General features: G+C 33.0%; 2 protein-coding genes across 2 annotated transcripts; both read left to right on the plus strand.

Moving 5' to 3' along the window:
• The first annotated feature begins 93 nt into the window (after positions 1-93).
• LOC134727655 (uncharacterized) lies at positions 94-5,684 on the plus strand. Its single transcript, XM_063592040.1, has 3 exons — positions 94-713; positions 1,127-1,183; positions 2,916-5,684. The coding sequence occupies exons 1-3, from the start codon at positions 116-118 to the stop codon at positions 5,180-5,182; spliced, it is 2,922 nt and encodes a 973-aa protein (XP_063448110.1). The 5' UTR covers positions 94-115; the 3' UTR covers positions 5,183-5,684.
• A 2,314-nt stretch (positions 5,685-7,998) lies between these two features.
• On the plus strand, positions 7,999-21,652 carry LOC134708698 (NXPE family member 2-like). The gene is made up of 6 exons (XM_063569312.1): positions 7,999-8,117; positions 10,907-10,938; positions 12,267-12,362; positions 14,267-14,956; positions 18,181-18,230; positions 20,790-21,652. Exons 2-6 carry the CDS (start codon positions 10,934-10,936, stop codon positions 21,572-21,574), a joined length of 1,626 nt encoding a protein of 541 aa, XP_063425382.1. The 5' UTR covers positions 7,999-8,117; positions 10,907-10,933; the 3' UTR covers positions 21,575-21,652.
• The last annotated feature ends 634 nt before the right edge of the window (positions 21,653-22,286 follow it).

The raw sequence follows: 22,286 nt of genomic DNA on the forward strand, positions 1-22,286 counted from the left end.
TAATCGAAAACAAATTTACTATCCACAGGTAAAAGTAATAAAATATAAAATCATTGTAAATATAACTCCAGTTTATTTTAGCATGGTGTATCCTGTAACGTTGTAGGGGGATAACATGAGTGATAATATATATTCTACGACAAAAGAATCTTCGAACTATGCTAGACTGTGTCGTCTTTTGTTGGATGTAGGAACAGATGTATTTCGATATGTATTCGACAACTTTGCTCCTCCAGCAGATCTAGCCAATTTTTTGTCCAAGCACGAAGCTAAACTGAAGAAAAAACCAAATCTACGTGGATACCAAAAGAAGAAACTATACCCTGACAATGGTAAACCGTTGTCTAACGATTTTGACATTTCCTTACTCTATACTTTACTTCGGGAGACGTGTAACATGGAACCACCAATGAACGGCTGGGGAAATAAAGTAGATCCCTTGGATAACAGTATTAGTGCAAACATCGAGAAAATAAGACAAATCAGAAATGATATATACGGTCACGTCCTACGTGCATGCTTACAGGAACATATATTTGAAGAGAATTGGCTTGTGTTATCTCAAGCATTAATTTCTCTTGGCGGACATAGGTATGAACAAATAATATATCGCCTGAGGTATTTGTCATTGGACCCTGACAGTGATGAAGACTACATGAGGAGATTTTCGGATTGGGTGTCGGAAGGTTCAAAACGACTAGACGCTGTAGAAGGTAATATATTTCAGATTGTTATTACATTTTCTGAAATATCAATCGTATTTTTCAATATGAAACTTAAAGCCACGTAGAAATGTAAAAAGTAAAATAACAAAAATTGAACTCTGAGGAATTTGAAATGGCAAAGTCAAAACACCAAACAAATCAAACGAGTGAATAACAACTGTCATATTCCTGACTTGGTACACAACCTTTTCTTATGTAAAATATGGTAACTCGCAGTATAAACGAAAACAATTATCACAGTTGTCATGACGCGACTGCAATCTATATATATTTATATCATACGATATCACATATCTATAGATTACATTTTTCAGGATAGATATATGCATCAATATTTTAATGTTACAAGAATATAACAAGAGTGTATAGAGATGTAAATATAAGTTATGTTTTCATTTTAGAATCAGTTGCAAACATTATGAACATTGTGACGTCTATGGCTAAGCCTGATGAGCAAGGTAGATTAATTTTATTATTTCTTTTCTTTTGACTCCTTTACCGCATGGTATTATAATTTTTTTTTCAACATAACAATTTATATAAACGCCTACTAACCTAATATGGAATATACACGGTTTCCACGCGATTGCTTTAACCAATCATGTTCCTAGAAATGTAAAGGAGGTAAGATATATTTGTTTGTCTATCTTTTAGTCATGTGTACTATTGTTTGTCTGTTTGTCTTTTTCATTTTTAGCCATGGCGTTGTCAGTTTGTTTTAGATTTACGAGTTTGACTGTCCATTTGGTATCTTTCGTCCCTTTTTTGATACATTTTTTTGTGTGCTGAAAATTGTTGTGTGGGTATAGGAAGACTTGAAGTTCATTCGATAAACTTTGGCTACAAGGTATTTTAGATATTATCCTGAAGTTTAAAAAGATAACTGCGCATGGTCTTTTAACTTCATTAAACCCCATATATATTTTTATGTAAGTATTGCATATTTATGGATACTCAGTATAGTTGTTTTAGCACAAGGAAGCAACTGTTTCACATATCAATTTAGAGGTTACATAATAGTTCATATATATTGTTGTAGACTCGGAATAAGGAAACTTGTCTATATCAGATCTTACATGCAAGGACGTATATTTGATAGATATACGTCCTTGATATTGTTTAACATTTTCCACATATCAATTTAGAGGTTACATAATAGGTCATATATATTTTTGTAGACTCGGAACAAGGAAGCTTGTCTATATCAGATCTTAAATGCAAGGACGTATATTTGATAGATATACATCCTTGATATAATTCAACATTTTAGTAAATACAGTAATTCCCAAGGAATACGAAAAGGCATTTAAGAACAAAACAAACAAAAAATATGCCCTGTATATATATGGAACAAATAAAATTGGTTTTGAAACAACATTTAAGCCATTTAAAAATATATTTATGAAGAGGCCAATTGGAACATACATGTATCCGTCGTCATCTGTGCAACAGATATTAAATAATGACAAACCAACTTATGAAGCGTCCGGAAAGTTTTCGAAGGGATGATTTCAAACCTTTTAGTAGAACCTTGATTATAAAGTTGGAGTTGCTGCAGTCTCCATATCCTACCTTGCTAGTTATTTATCAACAAACCGCTGTTTAAATTTTAGTACTTGTTTTTACAATAAATGAGAGAAAATTGAAATGTACCAATTGTTTATGAATATGTACATTACCAAATGTAAGACTTAAGACATGTCCCCCAATTCGTTATCATGTTTATCGCTTTCTTACACATAATAATTTAACGTTGTAGATTAAACATAAGAAACACACTAGTTGTCAGTGTTAACGCATTTATAGTCCGAGATGGCTCTTACGTCTTACGGTTCTTTGGTTCTTTTAAATTGGTGACTTGTTGAACCGAGAAACCCCAGAGCGCTCATGAAAATTGTCGACTCAGACTTTGAGCAGCAGTTTTTGTCTCAAAATATCATTAAATTCATTTTAAGTAGAAAATCGATGCATCATTTGATTCCTTATTAATTTTTCTCTACGAATGTAAACATTTTAGTTAGGTATTACCCTCTGTAACACACACAAATCCCTGGTAAATACGCATGCATCCTTTATGTTTTTGTTTTAAATATACTACTATAGAGCCAAGGTTATTATATTTTTTCCCGTTTCCTAGTTTTCGAAAAATCGAATTCAACATCCCTATCAAAAATGTTTTTCTCTTTTCAGAACAGCTAAAACTGATCATTGAGTTCAGGGCCAAGGAGGACTGTTGTTTTGTTGAAACACGTGCTTTTCTGGATATTGAAAACCAATTATTACGTAACGGATCTGTGTTGATCGTTGGAGATCCAGGAGAAGGAAAAACCTTCAGTGCATGGCATATTATCCTCAAATCGTTAATCAAAGGCTTCCAGTTTCATTTAGTGGATTCACCCCATGAATGGCAATCAAAATGGACCCCAACATCTAAACAGATATTTTTCGTTGATGACTGCTTTGGAAAATCGCAATTGGTCCCACAGAAAGTTGAATCCTGGCTAAAATTGCAAGATCTGTTACGCGGCTGTATCGACAAAACGCATACGTATATTATCGCAACTATTCGACGCTCAATTTATCGGGATTCGCTAGATCTTATTACAAAACTTGTTTTGTTTGGACCTTCTGTTGATATCAATGACCCATGCCGATGTTTGACTTCTAGTGAACGAGTCCAGATTTTGAAGAGTCATTTAAATAATGAAATTGATATAAATATCGAGTCCTTAATTTCAACCACATCCACACCACGATTTCCGATATCATGCCGATTGTTTGCATCAGATCAGCAATTTCGTAATCAAGGTGCCGCATTTTTTGAAAATCCAATTAATCAGCTGAAAGAAGAAATAATTATTCTTTCAAAAACAAACAATATTGCTTTCTCAAGTCTTGTTTTTTTAATGCTTTTTGATGGATGTTTAGACTGTCATCTAATGCATAGTGATTATTATGAGAAGTCTGAAGCACTTTCATCATTTCTTCCATGGATGAAATACCTTTGTTGCACTAAAACAAACAATAATAGGATATATGAAGCTACCGAAAGCATTAAACAAATAAGAAAGTTACCAAAAGTAACACGAATAGAAGATTTTAGAAACGGCATTGAACATATGCTAGGAATTTATGTCGTATATGATAATGGTCAATACAGATTCGTGCATGAGTCAATTTCTGAAACGGTTGGTGTTGTTTTGGCTGGTGAAGATATTGAATTCGTTCTTAAAAATGCTACTCACTGTTTTATCCAGCAAAGAGTTACTGTCTATTCCACATGCAATACCGATGGCTTGCGGAATGATGAGACAATGGTTGTAGTAAGGGAACCATACTTTCAAACGCTTGCTAAAAGACTAACGGATGATGTCCTCAGTGGTCAGTTGGGCACTACATTTCAAAGCCAATCCTTACGTAATATTGGATTCACAACATTTTGGTGTACATATCTTTCATCAGTAACTAGATCGAAGTATTTGAAGTTCATCAGGTGCATTGATGATAAAGGATTGTCAGTACAATATTGGGCAGCTAGAACAGGTAACGAAATTCTCCTCAAATTCTTTTTAGATGGGCAAGACCCTACAAATGATGTTTTACATGGTGCATGCTACAGTGAATCTATTGATTGCGTGCATATGGTTTTAAATCACAAGATCAACACAAATGCAACTGATAACAGCGGTTTTACGCCTTTGTTAATCTCATGTGTTACGAAAAACAGGGATATTACGCGTTTACTTCTTTCTCGCGGAGCTGATGTTAATAAAGAACATGCTGACTTTGGTACTGTTTTGCATTACGCCTGTTGGAACATAGACCTTGATTTAGTTACTATTCTCTTACAAAAGGGTGCTAAATCTAATGTTGCCACCACTGCTGGCTGGCCAAATGTTGTTTTTGATGGCAATGGAAATGATATAATAAGAATGCTAATCAAACGAGAGAAGACTCTTCGTTTGACATCAAACACAAATTGGTCGCCTTTACACCTTGCATGCGGAAAAAACAACATCGAAATAGTTAATCTTTTAATACAGTACGGCGCTAATATAAATCAGTATACAACTCAAGGTTGGACACCATTGTTTTGTGCTACAAAGAAAGGCCTTCATCATATTGTAAATATTCTTATTCAAAAAGGAGCGTCAGTGAACATGAAAGATCACTTTGGAGTTGCATGTTTACACAGAGTATGCTACGATGGATACCTGCATGTTGCACGTGCTCTTTTATCTGGCGGAGCCGACGTTAACATTCAGTCAAAGGCGCTTTACACTCCGCTTCACTGTGCTTGCGAGAACGGCCATACAGATATAGTCCATTTATTGTTGAAATGTGGCGCTGACACAAGGCTATATAGTATGAATAACAAAACACCACGTGACGTTGCAGTGAAGAAACAGCGTTTTGATATTATAACGATTATTGAGAAACATGAACAAAGATGTTGAAACTGTCGATTAAGATCATCATATCCATGTATGGCATTTTAAATCATATAATAACGACACAAAGAATGAATCTGTGAATATTTGCATTTACTGGAAGTTCTTTGCCAACCAATTAATTAAAAAAAATGCGAATCCAATACAAAATGATATAAGTATTCCTAAATACAAGAAAAATATGGTACCCTTGACAATAAATGAATGTACAGTATTTGATTTATACGATTGATTGACGTGCTCAGTTCAAAGACAATATATTTTTAAGTTTCAAAACAAATAAAATCCGAGGATAAAACGAGATAAACATAAAAAGATGTGGTAAAATTGCCGAAATGACACAACTGTCTTACAAATATCAAAGCACGTTGATATAAACTATTTAAAGTCATCGTATGGTCTTCAAAAATAGACATAACATATTTCGTAGGTGAATGCAACAAAACCCAATGGAAATAATTCAACAGATGCAACTATTGGCCTTCTTTTATAAGTGTCAGACTACCGATTAAACCACTCAAATTTCAGAACGTATATAAAAGTAGCCTTTCTCTGTCAAAAATATTGTTTTTGATGTCATTGTTTACTCAATTTTACCCACATATCTAACGAAATGAAATTGTTGGTGAAAGAGAAATATTTGTATACTATTTGGTGCAAACAGGAAAAGGTTCACGGTAGGTAAAATTTGGCCCTAAATATTTGATGTTTTAAGAAATCAAACAAAATTAAATTTCACATAAAAATACTTATGACAATATTAGTAAGTATATTTGCTGTGCACCTTCCTTTAAGTTTATGAAGTTACAACCCATTAAATAAAATTTTTTTGGATTTTAAGGTCAATTTTGGTATTTCTTTTCCATTATTTTAATTGTTTTTGACATAATTAACCTTTGCCACCAGCCACGATAAAAAAAAAAGTTTTTATATTAATGAATTCTGTATCGAAATAGGAATCTTTTGATTACAAAACCCTTTGGATCCTAGATAGCGTACAAGGTTTTCCTCCAGCTTTTAGGTGTGAAAATCGCACAAAAACATCTTATGAAAAAATGTCCACACTTGTCTTACTTTGGAGTGTATTATGTTCTTTTATATAAAAAAAAATGATTTATGTGGCATCAAGGACGTATATGTTAGTTATAGGTCCTTGGTGGCATTAAGGCGTTTGAAATACACGAAATTGACAAACCAAATTGTGACCTTTTAGGCGTTTTATGCTGCAGTTGTGCCTTAATTGAACTTGTATACGGATTTGCACTGTAAAATGAGGTCTAATGCTCTCCATTGTATACTAAATTAAGATTTCCAGAAAACCAGAGGTTTTTAAGCAGTTCGTAGCTTCCGAACGGTAGTACTTCGTTACAAGACTCTAAACACAGGTTGAAAATTGGCATGTAGAAAGGTGATACATGTATGATTTAAACATATTTTGGTTTCCGTGAAGTTAAACTTATCGTAACTTCACAGCTGTGAAAATTGAAAACCTTTGATGAATAGATTTGGTTTTTGAATAGGTGGTCTGACACCATTATGCTATAAACCATAAGCAGAAGACGAACATATATGATAGACAACAATCTCACAAAACAATTCCACGGGGTTCCGGATCTAGAGTACTCTTAGTTCCTGAAAACTAGTTTGAAGCCAAGTTCAACTAATAAATCAACCACGGCTTCCAAAACTGAAATATCAATAATAAAACTTCCTTAGTACTAGTATATATACTAAATTTAGTCCTGGAATATATGATGAGTTTATTTAACCGTATTTGGCACAACTTTTAGGAGTTTTTAGTCCTAAATGCTCTTCAACTTTGTACTTATTTGGCTTTATAGCTACTTTGATCTGAGCGTAACTGATGAGTCTGATGTAGAGAAAACGCGCGTCTGGCGTATAAAATTATAATCCTGGTACTTTTGATAACTATTCCTACAGATTTAGTTAGACGATTTCATACGCAGTTTGAAAATAAAATATGGTCTTGTTCAATGTTGAAATATAAGCATCAAAGGGAGAAGGTTTTGTACCATTAAAACGTTTAATCCCGCTGCAAATGTTTGAACCTGTCCTAAGTCAGGAATCTGATGTCGGTAGTTCTCGAGTTCTCGTTTGTTTATGTGTATTATACTTGTTTCTCGTTTCTCGTTTTTTTATATAGATTAGACCGTTGGTTTCCCATTTAAATGGTTTTACACTAGTAATTTTGGGGCCCTTTATAGCTTGTTGTTCGGTGTGAGCCAAGGCTCCGTGTTGAAGGCCGTACATTGACCTGTAATGGGTTACCTTTATAAATTATTTGGATGGAGAGTTGTCTCATTGGCACTCACACCACATCTTCTTCTATCTATCAACAGGTTGTAGGACAATTAGTGTTCATATAGTTATAGAAATATATATTTATACCTATTAAAAGTAAGTGAATCTCAATCAATGATGACAATTTGGTGAGTATGTTTGCAAATCACCTTTTTACTATCTCCATATGTGGACATTAGGGCCCTTTTGATCACAACTTCGAATCAGTTATTGGTATAAATATCTTTTAAACGTGGACCTTGATCGTTTGGACAAACATACGTTTTTTCTGTACAATATTCCTTGTATAAATTTTCTGTACATTATTCCGTCGATACGTTGTATATTTCTTTTTGAATCATCGTCAAAAGGCCTTATTCCGAAATATTATAAATTTCAATCAAACAAGGTATTGCATGTAACGCTATCGATCGTTGATCTCAACAAGTTGAAAAAACACAACGAGATGTATATAACATTTACATGTACGATTAAGACAAAATTAAACAATTTGCCAATAGGCAGATAAATTGTCACGCTGCGACAGTTTGGATATTATGTGATCAACTTGTAAACAAATTTTCTCAAGGAATGTATAAAATTCACAATTTGGATCCACCAAATTATATAACACGTAATGGTAAGCGGATTTAATTTTCTTATGTACAATAATAGTTTGTGCACATTTAGAAGTGTTCTCTTTACAAACTATTTTTATTCTAAAATTGATACCAATGAAATGAAGTATGTACAACTGCTTTTAGTGTTAAAAATAAACTTAACTTATTTTGTCTCAGTATGTATTATCTTTAAAAAAAAATATATTATGAATAAATTTATTAATGTAATACGAAATTCTTTGAAATATGTTGTGTATGAGTTATCATTTTCTACAAACTATAACTTGTAAAAAAATATTCGACAATAAAAAAATAGGTATAGAGTGTATTGATGCTTTTTTATAACAAAATTAATGCACAAATTGTGAGTGTATTTAAGTCAAGTTTTGTACAAATTAAATTTGTACAAAATTATTAAACAAATTATAATTTGTTTTTCTACTTTGTACACAAAGTGCTTGTGCAGATTACAATTTGTACAACATTTGACTTAAATACACTCATAACTTGTATATTAATTTTGATATAAAAACATCAATACACTCTATAATTATTGTTTTTCAATGGCAATACAATAAACCTTATTTACACAATACAAAAACAGTTATATATAATTTGTTTGATCACTTGAGTGAATTTTGTCAGTGGAAATCGCACAACATCGTTGCCTTTGAATCTTGCTATTTTGGTATTTTAATACATGAAAGAAAAAGACCACCACTTTTTGAAATCTTTTTAACTGATTGTTGCCTTTATCTAACTGCTTTACGTAGAAAATGTCAAACTCATAACCTGTTAATGTGATTAAATATGTGTTTCAAACAGGTTCAATTTGATTTATCGACAAATATCCTTTAACAAAATTCCTACAGCTGTTCCAATGCGGTACCAAATTTCTCTAGATTGAATATAAAATTTGAAATATTTCAAAGATCAGTTGAAACACGACCATACGGATGAATTGGTGTAAAGAAAAATTCCCCTTCACCCCTTCAGCAATTTCAGATAAATTCCGTTTCGTTTTCTTGATTAGATATACGGCTTTGTTCTGTGAACTTGAAATTAAAGATAATACCGACACAGATAAATCTGCTTCATATTTAGACCTTTTCTCGAAATGACAACTGATGGTAGGTTGAATACAAAAAAATATGACAAATATAAAAAAGAAGATGTGGTGTGATTGCCAACGAGACAACTATCCACAAAAGACCAAAATAACACAGACATTAACAATTATAGGTCACTGTACGGCCTTCAACAATGAGCAAAGCCCATACCGCATAGTCAGCTATAATAGGCCCGATAAAACAATGTATAACAATTCAAACGAGAAAACTAACGGCCTGATGTATGTAAAAAATTAACGAAAAACAAATATGTTACACATAAACAAACGAAAACCACTGAATTTACAGGCTCCTGTAAACGCGAGATTTAATTTTCCTATTGTCAACTTTCCATTTCTGTGCAGCTACATCCCAGCGGCACCAGCATATGGAGTATATGTGTCTCAATCGATACGTTACTCTAGAGGTAGCTCACAGTACATTGATTTTGTTGAACGAGGAATACTGTTTTCTCAAAAGTTGCTAAGACAGGGCTCAATCAAATTAAGGTCATCACTCAAGAAATTTTACGGTCGCCATCATGAGCTGATTGGTCATTATGACAAAAGTGTGTCAGAAATCATATCTGATATTCTTCTTCAGAAATAATAACCTTCCATCATTACCGAACCGAACAAAGAAATAACACAACAGGTGCCGTATACGGTGCAGGAAATGCTTACCCTTCCGGTACACCTGATTTCACTCCCGGTTTTAGGTGGAGTTCGTGTTGTTTCTTAATTATTATTTATAACTGTTGATGTAAACGTTCTTTGGTTTTGTGAGTCTTTGTTTACTCCTTGGCTTTGATTGTAATTGTCTTCCGTCGGCCATCATACTACCAGCATGGTCTCTTGGGCCAATTTCTATCATTCTATATCAGAACGTGGGGCTAATTTTATTAATCAGAATTGTCACTGGGGTCAATTTTCTTTAATCAGAATTACCACTGGGTCCAATTTCTATGGTACTATCAGTTTTAACTGACATGTATGCATCATTTACATTTCTTGTCTCCATCTGTGTTTTGTTGTATTTTGTAAATAAGATTTATTGTGTGGTCATTGAATCAAAATTCTATAGTGTGTTTCAATTACTGGATAGAAAGCATATAATGGTCACCTGTCTGTGGATTTCTGGGTTTTCTTATATGCCTTGTCGACGCTGACTTCAATTGTTTTTTGAATTGATGTCGGCTTTGATGGTTCCAACAGCGATGTCTGTATCTTTATTAGGTCAGATCTAGAGGAGGTCCTGTACAGCAGCTACTACTAATACAGTAGTTACCAATTTTTAACAATGACAAAATAACAATCTTTCTTTATATAGCTACTAATCACTCGAAAATTATGCTTAGATAGCCGATATCGGATCGCAATGTACAAAAATGTAAAACAACATTGTATACAATAAAATATACTTATAAAACGAGTATAAAACCACTTAAAAACGGGTTGGACAGCATCAAACGAGTCAGAAGAAAAATCGAAAATATAAATACACTATAAAGCAATTTGTCACAAAATGCACATCAGAAAAGTTCTAGTCTTATTTGCAAGTTTTACATTTCTTACTGTTAGTTACACTCTGTATATGATAATCCTCTTCGTCGACGTCTTTTGTGGTATTTTCAAATAAAGTTAATTTCAGTTATAATGCATGCCGTTTATACGTTAAGAGTATATTTCATTTTTTTTCAGTTTGTAATGCAGACCCAAAAGAACAACATGACGTAAGATAATTTTTTTAAAAATAGTATTGATTTTCATTTGTCATTACGAAGTACTAAAATGAGCTCTTTATTCTATAGTCTTATCATTTAGGTCATGACCTCTTTTCTCATTTCTTTTCTTTTCTTATATTTTACCACCCAATCTACCCTTTATATTCTCTAATTATAATCTGTGTTTTTAGATGCTGGCCAATGAAATATCCTCCAACTTATTTTAGTTCTGAAATAGTCAGATTAATGTATTCATCCATTCAATATCCGTTCTCAAAAACATTGAATAACCAACTGAGAAACCATAACAATCCGGAATTTGTCCGTCACTAGCCACATTCTTAAAGACAATTTTCCATTTTGTTTTGCCAAACATTGTAGAGGCTACTTTTTCCGGAGGTAGACATGGATAAATACCTCATTGAAGAGACAATTCCACAAGTTTGATTCACTTCTGTCCCATCATTTTGGATATTTAAGAAATACAATGTTTTGATCCATGGATGACGTCAAACAAGCGAAAGCAACTATGACAAACGTCAAAACTTCAGCTCTACCATAGTCAACTTCCCATTTCTCAAACGTTATAAGCTCTTTCTGTGCTTGTTTTGCTATGCCTGAAGTCGACACTACCCTCACAATTTATTTGACCGGCACGATTTACCTGTGTCTCTATTCACAATTGACATATTTTGCTGTCTTAGAATTTCACGTGCCATTATACATGGCATCGTCTGATCTGTACATTTACCGATTGGGTTCTTATTCCTGTTTGGATATTTTGATAGTAGACTTGCATGCGTGTTTTTTCGTGCATAGCAGGAGATGATATGTATTGGACGCAATTCGTCTCGGTCTCTCCGTTAGAGGACCGGCGATTCTTTTCGTTTTAGTTTTTATCTTGATTGTTTTTTTGTATATTTTTCGGTATTTTCATTTTGCTAATTTACTCGATTTCAAAGATTTGAACCTAGGTAAACAAATGTTGTCTCTTACATTTTTGTTTTCAAACTTCTATTAATCTATCAAATATCCAGCGAATTGACCGAACAAAGAAAAATAGGATTTAAAGAAATAATTTACCGTTCAGTCTCATATTTGCTTTTCATGTTTGTACATGTATTTGATTTGACTTTTTGACTTTTTGAATTCGATTTTTTTTCGAGAACGGTTGATTGGAACTACATTATTAATCCTGATATCTATGATATGTTTATTTAAATGTTAATGTGTATTCGAAGTTTGTTTTACAAGCGACATTCATTTTGATCAAAATTTTATTTTATTATTTCATATCGTCTCACACTATATCAAGTTGATCGAATTATTTTTTTTAGAAGGTGCACTTTATTCAAATTGAATAAGAAACTTGTATTGTGGTCTTTGTTATTTGCAGTCCTAACACTTCACCTCGTAACTACAAAATTGTTCGGGTACGTATTGTAAACGTTAAATTCTTATAGATACTCATTCCTACACAAGCGCCCCTTTTCGATGCTATTTTGCATTTATATGGAAAAAAAAGATGAGTTATGATGTTTAAAGAAGACACTATTGTTTAATAAATTGAATGACACTTTTTTCCTTTGTAATACTGGTTATTTCAAGCATTTCTGTCAAGTTTTGTCATAATCAGTTCAACAGTTTGAGAAATAGTCTAGTAAAATGAAAGACGACATCGACAGCGATGCGAGCAAAATTTCTTCGACAAAGCCAAACCAAGCACCATCAAGACAGAATATAGTGTGGACCAATAACTGATCAAATATTTATCTCATCTGCCTACAAACAGTTGAATATGATACATAAGATGGTGTTATGAAGATAAATAACACTAATGGACCTTTTTGTCTTCTTCATAAGGTCTCTTTTGGTCAATTTATACCTCTCATTTCCTCCAAATTTCCAATAAATTTAGACCAATAAACCAAAAATGGGATAACTTTCACTCACTTATGATAGAAATGTCATAAGAAATGAGTAATTGAAGTATTCAAGCAGAATGAACAATCTATATAAAAGTCTCCAAGGAGGTTTCAATAAGTCCTTACGTAAAAATTAAATTAACGCCGCGTTCCAGAGAGGGATATATAAGGCTTCTCTTTTAGTGCATAACTTGTTGTTACAGCATTACAAATAATTTCATATATTTATAATTATATCTTTAGTCAAGTATTTGCTAGGTAAATGTTCTATCATAGCAGAATATAAAAAATAAGGAGGAAAAGCTCTAAAAATGGCTTGTTCTATCAACTAAATGTTCATGGTAGAGTCCTATTTCAAGGAAATTTTCTCATAAAATCTGTTTTGGAGACTCAATCCACTCAAAATCTTGGACAGACAGACATGACACTTCGTAAACGCGTAACATTACATCTGAAACATATCTGAAATCCGAATTGTAAACAAACCACTGGTAGTGAAAATTTAGACTTTTGTGCTGCCAAGTAGAATTCATAATATAAATTTCCTCAATTCATCATAATGCTGAAAATGCAATTTAATTTTTTTTGTGGCATCACTTGGCGTTCGTCGTCTGTTATCTTTTACAAAAATCTTTTCTGAAACTACATGGCAAAATTTAACCAAACTTAAAAGGGGTGAAATGCAGTTTTTGAAACATATCTTTGAAACCAAAGCATTTAGAGCAAATCTGACAGTTTTTTTTAGTGTTTATCAGGTAAACATCTAACCGCCCTAAAATTTAAACTGAGTTAAAATTTAAATAGTGTATTTGGATTTAAAAATAGATCATTTGAGTTGGTCCATCTAACCAACATGGCCATCATGTATAAAAAAGAACATTTTTTATTATTATTATATTTTTATATATATATAAGGCCTTTAGTTTTCTCGTTTGAATTGTCTTACATTGTCATTTCGTGGCCTTTTATAGCTGACTATGCGGTATGGGTTCTTTTCGTTGTTGAAGACCGTACTATGACCTTTAGTTATCTCATTGACAATCATACCACATCATGTTTTTGTTTGTTTTAAATAACCCTAGTTTACTACAGCAGTACATGGGAAAAATAATTTCAAATGGTTACAACTTGAAAAATCATTTAAATAATGATAAGGTGTCTTCAGTTACTATTGTATGACTGCTAAAGGATGACTTGCTTTTAGTTGAACTACTGGTCTAAAAAAATTAAACCAAACTTGGCTTTACTCATTACAAGGGTATCTTATTCTAATTCAATATGATTTAAACATCAGTTGTTTTAAAGGATTTCCAAAACCACAGTAGAAGCAGGTGAGTCACATGAGCTCTTGATAGCCTCAAGTAAAAATATCTCTATATATAGATTGATATATATAAGTTTTACAATTTCAGATGCCAGATTGCGTTTTTTGGATACAAAAAAGAAATTGGAACTTTTACAACTACTGACTTCAAGTATTATAAAAAATATATGAACTTTACCAGCATCGAATTCGGTAAATCTCTGGTTTATTTGCCAAAGTCTACAGTAGAAATAATAAACAATACATCAGCTACATTTACTACTGGTGATATAATAACACTTAAAATAATTCTCCACAATGAAAAAGGTGACGTTTTAACTGGTGGTGGTGAATTTATAAACATTTGGATGTCTGAGAAAGGGAAAGGCGCAGGTTCAGCGGGGTATGTAGTAGATCATGGTAATGGTACATATATGGGAGTGATAAAAGCATTATGGAGCGGATCTCCGAATATCACAATAAAATTGGCCTTTCCGAAAGAATCCATTGGACTATTTGTAAACCATATACATAGGAATGGAATGTTGCGGCCTATATTTGGATTTTTTAAGAATGCTCGTGGTGAAACTGGTAAAGGTATATGTGGGATTCACACACTGACAAACCATGATCTCTGTGACTTTACATCATTTAATTATGGAATGCGATGGTTTTGTTCATTACCATATACACCCGGGTTTACATGTACCGACTGGTTTAGAATAGAAGGAGATACGGAAGCAGATGACCGTAACAATATCACATCGAAACTGTCCGAGACACAGAAGCTCCTCTTAAGGTAGTTATCGTTATATCTAATTGTTTTTTTTAAAGGATCTATTTCGATACATCATTGATCTTCATTTCCATAAACTAAATTATCGTAGTCGTATCTTACTTATATTCAAAGATGTTTATTTAAGTATTATAATAATCCAAATTTTTGCTACAGTACATGCAATGTTCAACATTACCGGAAAGTGTGCATAGGTGAGGCAGGTTTGTAGGCTGTAATTATTTCAATTATGAATTGTAAACTCACTCCAACTGCAATTGTTTAAATGATACATCTTTTCTTTAAACCACAAGTCCTCATGTCTTAGTAAACATTAACTACTGTTGTAGCACTTTTTATTCTATTAGACTTTTTCTTTTCTGGTATAACACTTTCCGGTAATGTTGAACATTGCATGTACTGTAGCATAAATTTGGATTGTTCCCCTTAGATTTCTTTTAATATTAAACGGATGGAAAATACCTATTTGCACATATTTGTGGTTGATTCTAAATTGACGAAAAGAAAACTGTATCATATTATGCAGTGCATACTTCAACGAGTAATTACGACTTTAAACTGCAAAATACCGTGCACAAACATTCTCGATTCATTTGGCATATATTTTAACGGACTTTTTTGTATATATCTTTTGAATAATTTCACCAGCTCAAGGCGTTGTTATTGATATTAGCAAACATCGAGTTACTACCATATTAACAATCAAACTATGTGTATCTTTGACACCATATATCACCGACCAGTCGATGGTATTTACTACGTACGCACACCAAAACCCCTGAGTGTTGTTTAATATAATAAACCCTGGTATATTCATGTCCTGAACTGTCAATATTACTCAACTGCTATTTTTTTTACTTACTCTAATCTCAGCACAATTGTGTGGTTTACTTAATGACCGTGTGTCGACTGATTTGAAACTGACCGGTAAGATTTCAGTAGGTCATATTAAAGGTCTGCTTGACTATATAGCCTGGTGTTAGTTAAATTAAGCCCTAACATAAAATCATGCATTGAGGACCCATTGGTGGCTTTCGGCTGTTATCTGCTCTTTAGTGGGGTTGTTGTCTCTTTGACTCATTCCCTATTTCCATTCTCATTAAAAAAAATTATAACTAAATGGCTGCAATTTGTCACAGTTGTACTGTTTCATAGCTGTCTCATGTTATGATATGACTAAGAGCTGACACACGTGAGCCGTGGTGTAGTGGTTAGTGCATCGGACTCTTAACACAAAGGTTCCTGGTTCGATTCCCGTTTGGGATGAAAATTTCAGGAACTCAATTTTCGGCTCTCCCTTGACACCATTTGCGAGTTTGGTCTTGAGGAAACGATGATAGTCCGTCGGAAGGGGACGATAAATGGCTGACCCGTGTTAAGAGAGAGCCACATCTCTTGCACGTTAAAGACACCCTTGTAGATTTCGAAAAAGAGTAGGCTAATGCCGCTACAAGGCAGCACTCGCACCCGCAAAGTGGAAAGGGATTAATATAAGTTGCAAAACTTGTTTCCCAATCCACTATAAATAAATATGTTTAAACTAAACTAAAACGTGTCTACTATAATTGAATTTGTTCATGTCTAAAGTATGGATCTTGGAATTCACTAGGTGTCGTTGGTTATTGTGTCAACTATATTTGTTTTTCATTAATTATGTTTTAAATAAAGCAGACGGTTGATTTTTTCCTTTAATCATATCAGTTTTTGACATGTAAAGGCCTTATCAAGTAAACGATATTGTATTGGTTTGCTAATCCTGTAAGGATATATATACTTATAGCTAAATAGGTGTCGCTTTTATCCATCTGCTTTGGTCTCTGGTTGAGCATGATCCTGTTACATTTATTTTGTTATATGTATAGATTTTATAAGTTTTGATTGGTCTGAACATATTAAGTGTGGTTATTATTTAAACGTTAATTATTTGCATAACTAACATATTGGCTAAATTTTATTCTGATGTCTTTAACGATTTCCGTAAAGGAATTTTACTGTTGTGCAGTTTAATATACAAAGATACAAAATGTTTTGTAAAAAAGGCAAAATATATGTAATGCAACGTGATTATTTGCCTTATATGATATATCAAAAACCATACAATACCCAAGGTTCCACACAGCTACTTTTGCAAATTAACTTTTCCTGTACTCAAATTATGCAGTACTGGAAATTTACTTTTAATATTTCGTACTAATTTTTTTACTTTAAAATTATGGTGATAATTAGGTACTTGTATTTTACAGTACTTACTTTGCACTAAATATTTTTGTACAGAAATAATACAAGATTATGTGTTCGAAAATCCTAACTTTAAGAGATTTGAAATACATAAATCTTACAAAATGCTAAAAATGTAACGGGTGTAACCAAACATTTGTAGTACCTAAATTTCAAGTACCAATGCAAGACAGTAAAATACAGGTACCTAAATATCACCATCATTTTGTAGTAATACAATAGTACTAAATATTAAAAGTAAATTTCCAGTACTACAAATTTTTAGTACAGAAATAGTACCTATGCAAAAGTAACTGTGTAACATGACGTCCTTCCAACGCTTTGAGTACACACCCGTGGTAAAATATGAATTTATTGCCAGGGCTGTTCCGATCGTACTACCGCGTCATATTCTTTTTATGAATTAATTGACCGACGTCATAGAACGATGACGTAAGAATATAAGCATTTTACGGGAAAATACACGCTTGTGAAACCGAAATCATCACAACAAGGAAACGTAAACAAACGATGCTAAAATGTGGTATAAATGTGATATAAGCCATTTTTTTTAAAAACATATTAGACAAATAGTAAATTATCATTTAAATTCATCCAACACTATATTAATACTTTATGGTGAACAGTTTGAGAATGTCACTAATTTAGTTTGCCCCGTTCTATTACGCCAATTTGAAAGTGCGTCTAATTTTGAAAACGGCAAATATTTGCCTCCACCTAGAGCGGCCACCCAAAATAATTGCCGTATTTGTCCTATTAGAATCGAAATAATTCATTGGGGCTTGAATATGTCGTGATTTTACCACGGGTTGTCCCTTTATGCCGACATTTGCCAACCCATGGTAAAATCACAATAATTCAAGCTCCCATGAATTATTTCTTAATGAATGAATAAAGACAAGAATATCTCATTGACAACACATTTTGAGTAGAAAAGTTGCGACAGTTTTTTTTTCAAACATAAAATCTAAATTTATTTTTACTTGCAGTTCTACCAGTAATAAAATCATCAAGGATATTAAAGTCGATGTATACGGTGGTAAGTTATTTTATAAACAATAAAAGCAGTGTTTATCTCATGCTTATTAATGGGTTACTTAAACCAGAATTAAATCAGTATTCGATATTCTGATTTGTTTAATGATTCGCGTAAAGTTGAATATATCAATTAAAATTGAGAATGGAAATGGGGAATGTGTCAAAGGGACAACAACCCGACCATAGAAAATACAACAGCAGAAGGTCACCAACAGGTCTTCAATGTAGCGAGAAATTCCCGCACCCGGAGGTGTCCTTAGATGGCCTCTAAACAAATATGTACTAGTTCAGTGATAATGAACGCCATACTAATTTCCAAATTGTACACAAGAAACTAAAATTAAAATAATACAAAACTAACAAAGGCCCGAGGCTCCTGACTTGAGACAGGCGCAGAAATGCGGCGGGGTTAAACCTGTTTATGAGATCTCAACCCTCCCCCTATACCTCTAGCCAATTTAGAAAAGTAAACGCATAACAATACGCACAGTTAAAATTCAGTTCAAGAGAAGTCCGAGTCTGATGTCAGAAGATGTAACCAAAGAAAATAAACACAATGACAATAATACATAAATAACAACAGACTACTAGCAGTTAACTAATATGCCAGCCCCAGACTTCAATTAAACTGATTGAAAGATTATGATTTCATCATAGGGATTTAGTATCATACCATCATAACATATATGAGAAGAACATAACCCATGTCATGCCAACAACTGATTTTTGAATACATATGTTTAGTTCCGATGCAAAGACCCTATGAGTGAATCAATATTAACGCCACAATATGCAATCTTTAATGACCTGACAACAGTATCGTAACTATATCCCTTCTTAATAAGTCTATTTACAGGTTTTGATAGCTTCTGAAATGAATGCTGACATTTATTTGCTTTGTAAAGAATATTTCCATAAAAAAAAATAGATGTGAAATACCTGAACGTATAAGAAGTATGCATGTTGAGCTATATTTACGAATGATGTCCTATACCGATGATACAATTTATTAAATGATTTGAATAGTTTGTGATATTAAAAACTCTGTTCTAAAAAAAAATCAGAAATACATAAATTTCTCTCGTAAAAAATCTAAAACATTGTTACATTCACGAGCGAATCGTACAAGCTGAGATATATAAACACCGTAAGATGGTGACAGGGGAACGTCACCATATAAAAATGGATAATTACCGATAGTAAATGAAAAATCATCTCTTTCATCGTAAATTTTAGTATTAAGCTTTCCGTTAGTGATATAGATATCCAGATCGAGGAAAAGGCAGTGGTCATTGTTAGTATTATCTTTATTTAAAATAAGTTTAAAAGGACATATTTCTTTAGTTTACATACTGAAGTCGATATTATTGAGAGCCAAAATATCATCCAAATATCTAAAAGTTTTATTAATTTGTTTATCAGATGTTGTTTCGATGGGTCTTTGCTGATTTTTGTCATAAATTGTAACTCATAGCAACACAAAAAACAGGTCCGCAATAAGTGGTGCACAGTAAGTCCCCATTGGAATTCCGATAACCTGACGACCTACGGAATCTCCAAAGAGAACAAAAATGTTATCTAGTAAAAATTCAAGGGCATATATAGTATCAAAACATGTCCAATTGACATATTTTTTTGTTTATTGCTACTAAAAAGTAACCTTAAACAGTTTAGGCATATATATTCAGATTCTGACTTTTAAAATGCCCATGTTATTAGATGTGTGAATTTCTTCTAAATAAGAATGTGAGGCACCTCAACATCAATCTAAAAATGCTTAAAATAAGTATACAAAAAAAACCAAGATAAACCGTCTAGAAACAATTTGTCCAATTGTTGTAGCTGTAGTGGTTTTAACATTTGACTTATTGACCCCAAAATCAACCGGGTTTTATCCTACCATAACCTTTCACCCGAATAATTGTTTTTTCGTATACATTGGCTGTTGTAATTACCACTTGAAGATATGTATGCTGCTGTTCTTAATAATACTTATCAGAGTGTGAGAAATTGAAAACATGTTTCTATTAGTTTCAAGTAATACACACAAGTAAAAAAGCTAAGGTGTTTTGTCTTTGTGATTCAGATTGGCCATTTTCAAAATTTTATGATTCTTGAAAGGTTCAACCCACCATTTTTATTCCCCTTTAAAAATGTCCTGTACCAAGTCAGGAAGATGGCCATTGTTATATTATTGTTCGTTTCTCGTTGTTCGTTGTTATTTTCTCTTATTTTTGAGATATTAAAAAAAGACGTGTAACGGAACTTGTTTATCCCAAATTCATGTGTTTGGTTTAGATGTTATATTTGTTATTCTCGTGGGATTTTGTCTGATGCTTGGTCCGTTTCTGTGTGTGTTGCGTTTCGGTGTTGTTTCGTTGTTCTCCTCTTATATTTAATGCGTTTCCCTTGGTTTTAGTTTGTTACCCCGATTTTGTTTTTTGTCCATGGATTTATGAGTTTTGAACAGCGGTAAACTACTGTTGCCTTTAGTTATATTGGCTTATATATATAATATCTACGCTTTCTGAATATAGATTCGCGTTTTTGTTTATTGTAGATAAAACCATATGTCCGCCAAAGTTTTTATGCAGAGAAGTAAACCCTTCAGTCACATGGAACAGTTCGTCCCCGATGGGATACTTTTATAATAGAACATGGCATAATCTTTTATGCCTAAACAAAGTTGAACACAGTAATAAGTGTATATCTTGTCTTAAAAACAGAGAGATTTATATGGTTGGAGATTCTACACAGCGACAATGGTTTGTGGAACTAACTGAGATTTTAAATCTTTCATACTCTGTCAAACCGACTATACGTAATCTACGAGGTTATCATCGAACAATCAACGCTTTCAGTACGAATAAGAGGGACAACATTACTGTAAAATGGGCTCCGCATGAGTTCCCATTTTTCACTTATTCACCTAATATGACAATAGAAGTATTTAAACCTGCAAGATTTCACCTCAAGGTCATACGTTCTAAAAACCCGATCGTTGTTCTGCACTGGTATATACATATGGGCTTTGTTCCAGTATCAGTTTATGAAGATCATGTAAGGAACGCTAAAGATGCCATTATTGAACTATTGGATCGTGTGCCTAGCGCTAAGATATTCATTAAAGGTCCACACAAAATTAAGAATGATGAAGTTGTTCCATATGATTTGGTCAGATATTTGCATGATAAATTGTTATTCCAGATTTTTGACGATATCAAACATAAAGTTGTTTATTTAAATCAATGGGATATCACAGTTGCTTCTGAAAATGATGAAATGCATCCAACCAAGGATATAGTCTTTCAAATGGTACATGAACTGTTTTCCTATATTTGTTAACTGATAAACTAATCTCCAATATGCTATATGAAATTAAACAATTGTATCTAATTAATAAAATAAAAATGTTACCCTGGCAGAAACATTGCAATGTATACCAAATATTGCCAATTGTACACGTTTTGTAACATACATTGCACCTAAAGACATGCTAATTCAAAATATTCGGATTTAAAACAAATCAAAGTTATACAAAGTATTCTTTTTATGTCCATTTTGGCAATAAACTAGGACTTACTTATTCAGGTTTTTATACATCATTGTGTGTTGTTTCATCGTGGCGAGAAAATGTCAGTTTCAGTGGATGCACACATCATCTTGAAACTAATACTGAACAATTGTTAGTTTTGATTTGTTGCTCAGAAGGAAAAGCACAATAAATACTGAATTCCGAGATATGTTCAAAACGGAAAGCCCCTAATTAACTGGCAAAATCAAAAGCTCAAACACATCAAACGAATGGATGAAAAATGTCATATTTCAACTGTCGAGGGAAAAGGGGAGATATGGGCTTATCAAGAATAACCCTTAGTGGGAACGTACCCTGGTTACAATATAGACCCGTAAGGTGATCGAATAAAACAGGTGAGCAAAAGGGACAAGCGATACACAGGTCAAACTAAAGATGGAATCATTTCAAAGTACCCCCCCCCCACTGGTCAACCAGTGAGAACGAACCCTGTCCCATCAATATTTCCCTTAAACAATAATA

Source organism: Mytilus trossulus, chromosome 1 (assembly GCF_036588685.1).
Source record: "Mytilus trossulus isolate FHL-02 chromosome 1, PNRI_Mtr1.1.1.hap1, whole genome shotgun sequence".
Lineage (NCBI taxonomy): Eukaryota > Metazoa > Mollusca > Bivalvia > Mytilida > Mytilidae > Mytilus > Mytilus trossulus.

Bases quoted from the DNA above. Each gene is read 5' to 3' on its own strand.
- LOC134708698 (XM_063569312.1), top strand. The intron at 12,363-14,266 runs GTACGTATTGTA...TTACAATTTCAG, and splicing joins GTAACTACAAAATTGTTCGG to ATGCCAGATTGCGTTTTTTG. The intron at 18,231-20,789 runs GTAAGTTATTTT...TGTTTATTGTAG, and splicing joins TAAAGTCGATGTATACGGTG to ATAAAACCATATGTCCGCCA.
- LOC134727655 (XM_063592040.1), top strand. From the start codon at position 116: ATGAGTGATAATATATATTCTACGACAAAAGAATCTTCGAACTATGCT. The intron at 714-1,126 runs GTAATATATTTC...TTTTCATTTTAG, and splicing joins ACGACTAGACGCTGTAGAAG to AATCAGTTGCAAACATTATG. The intron at 1,184-2,915 runs GTAGATTAATTT...TTCTCTTTTCAG, and splicing joins GGCTAAGCCTGATGAGCAAG to AACAGCTAAAACTGATCATT.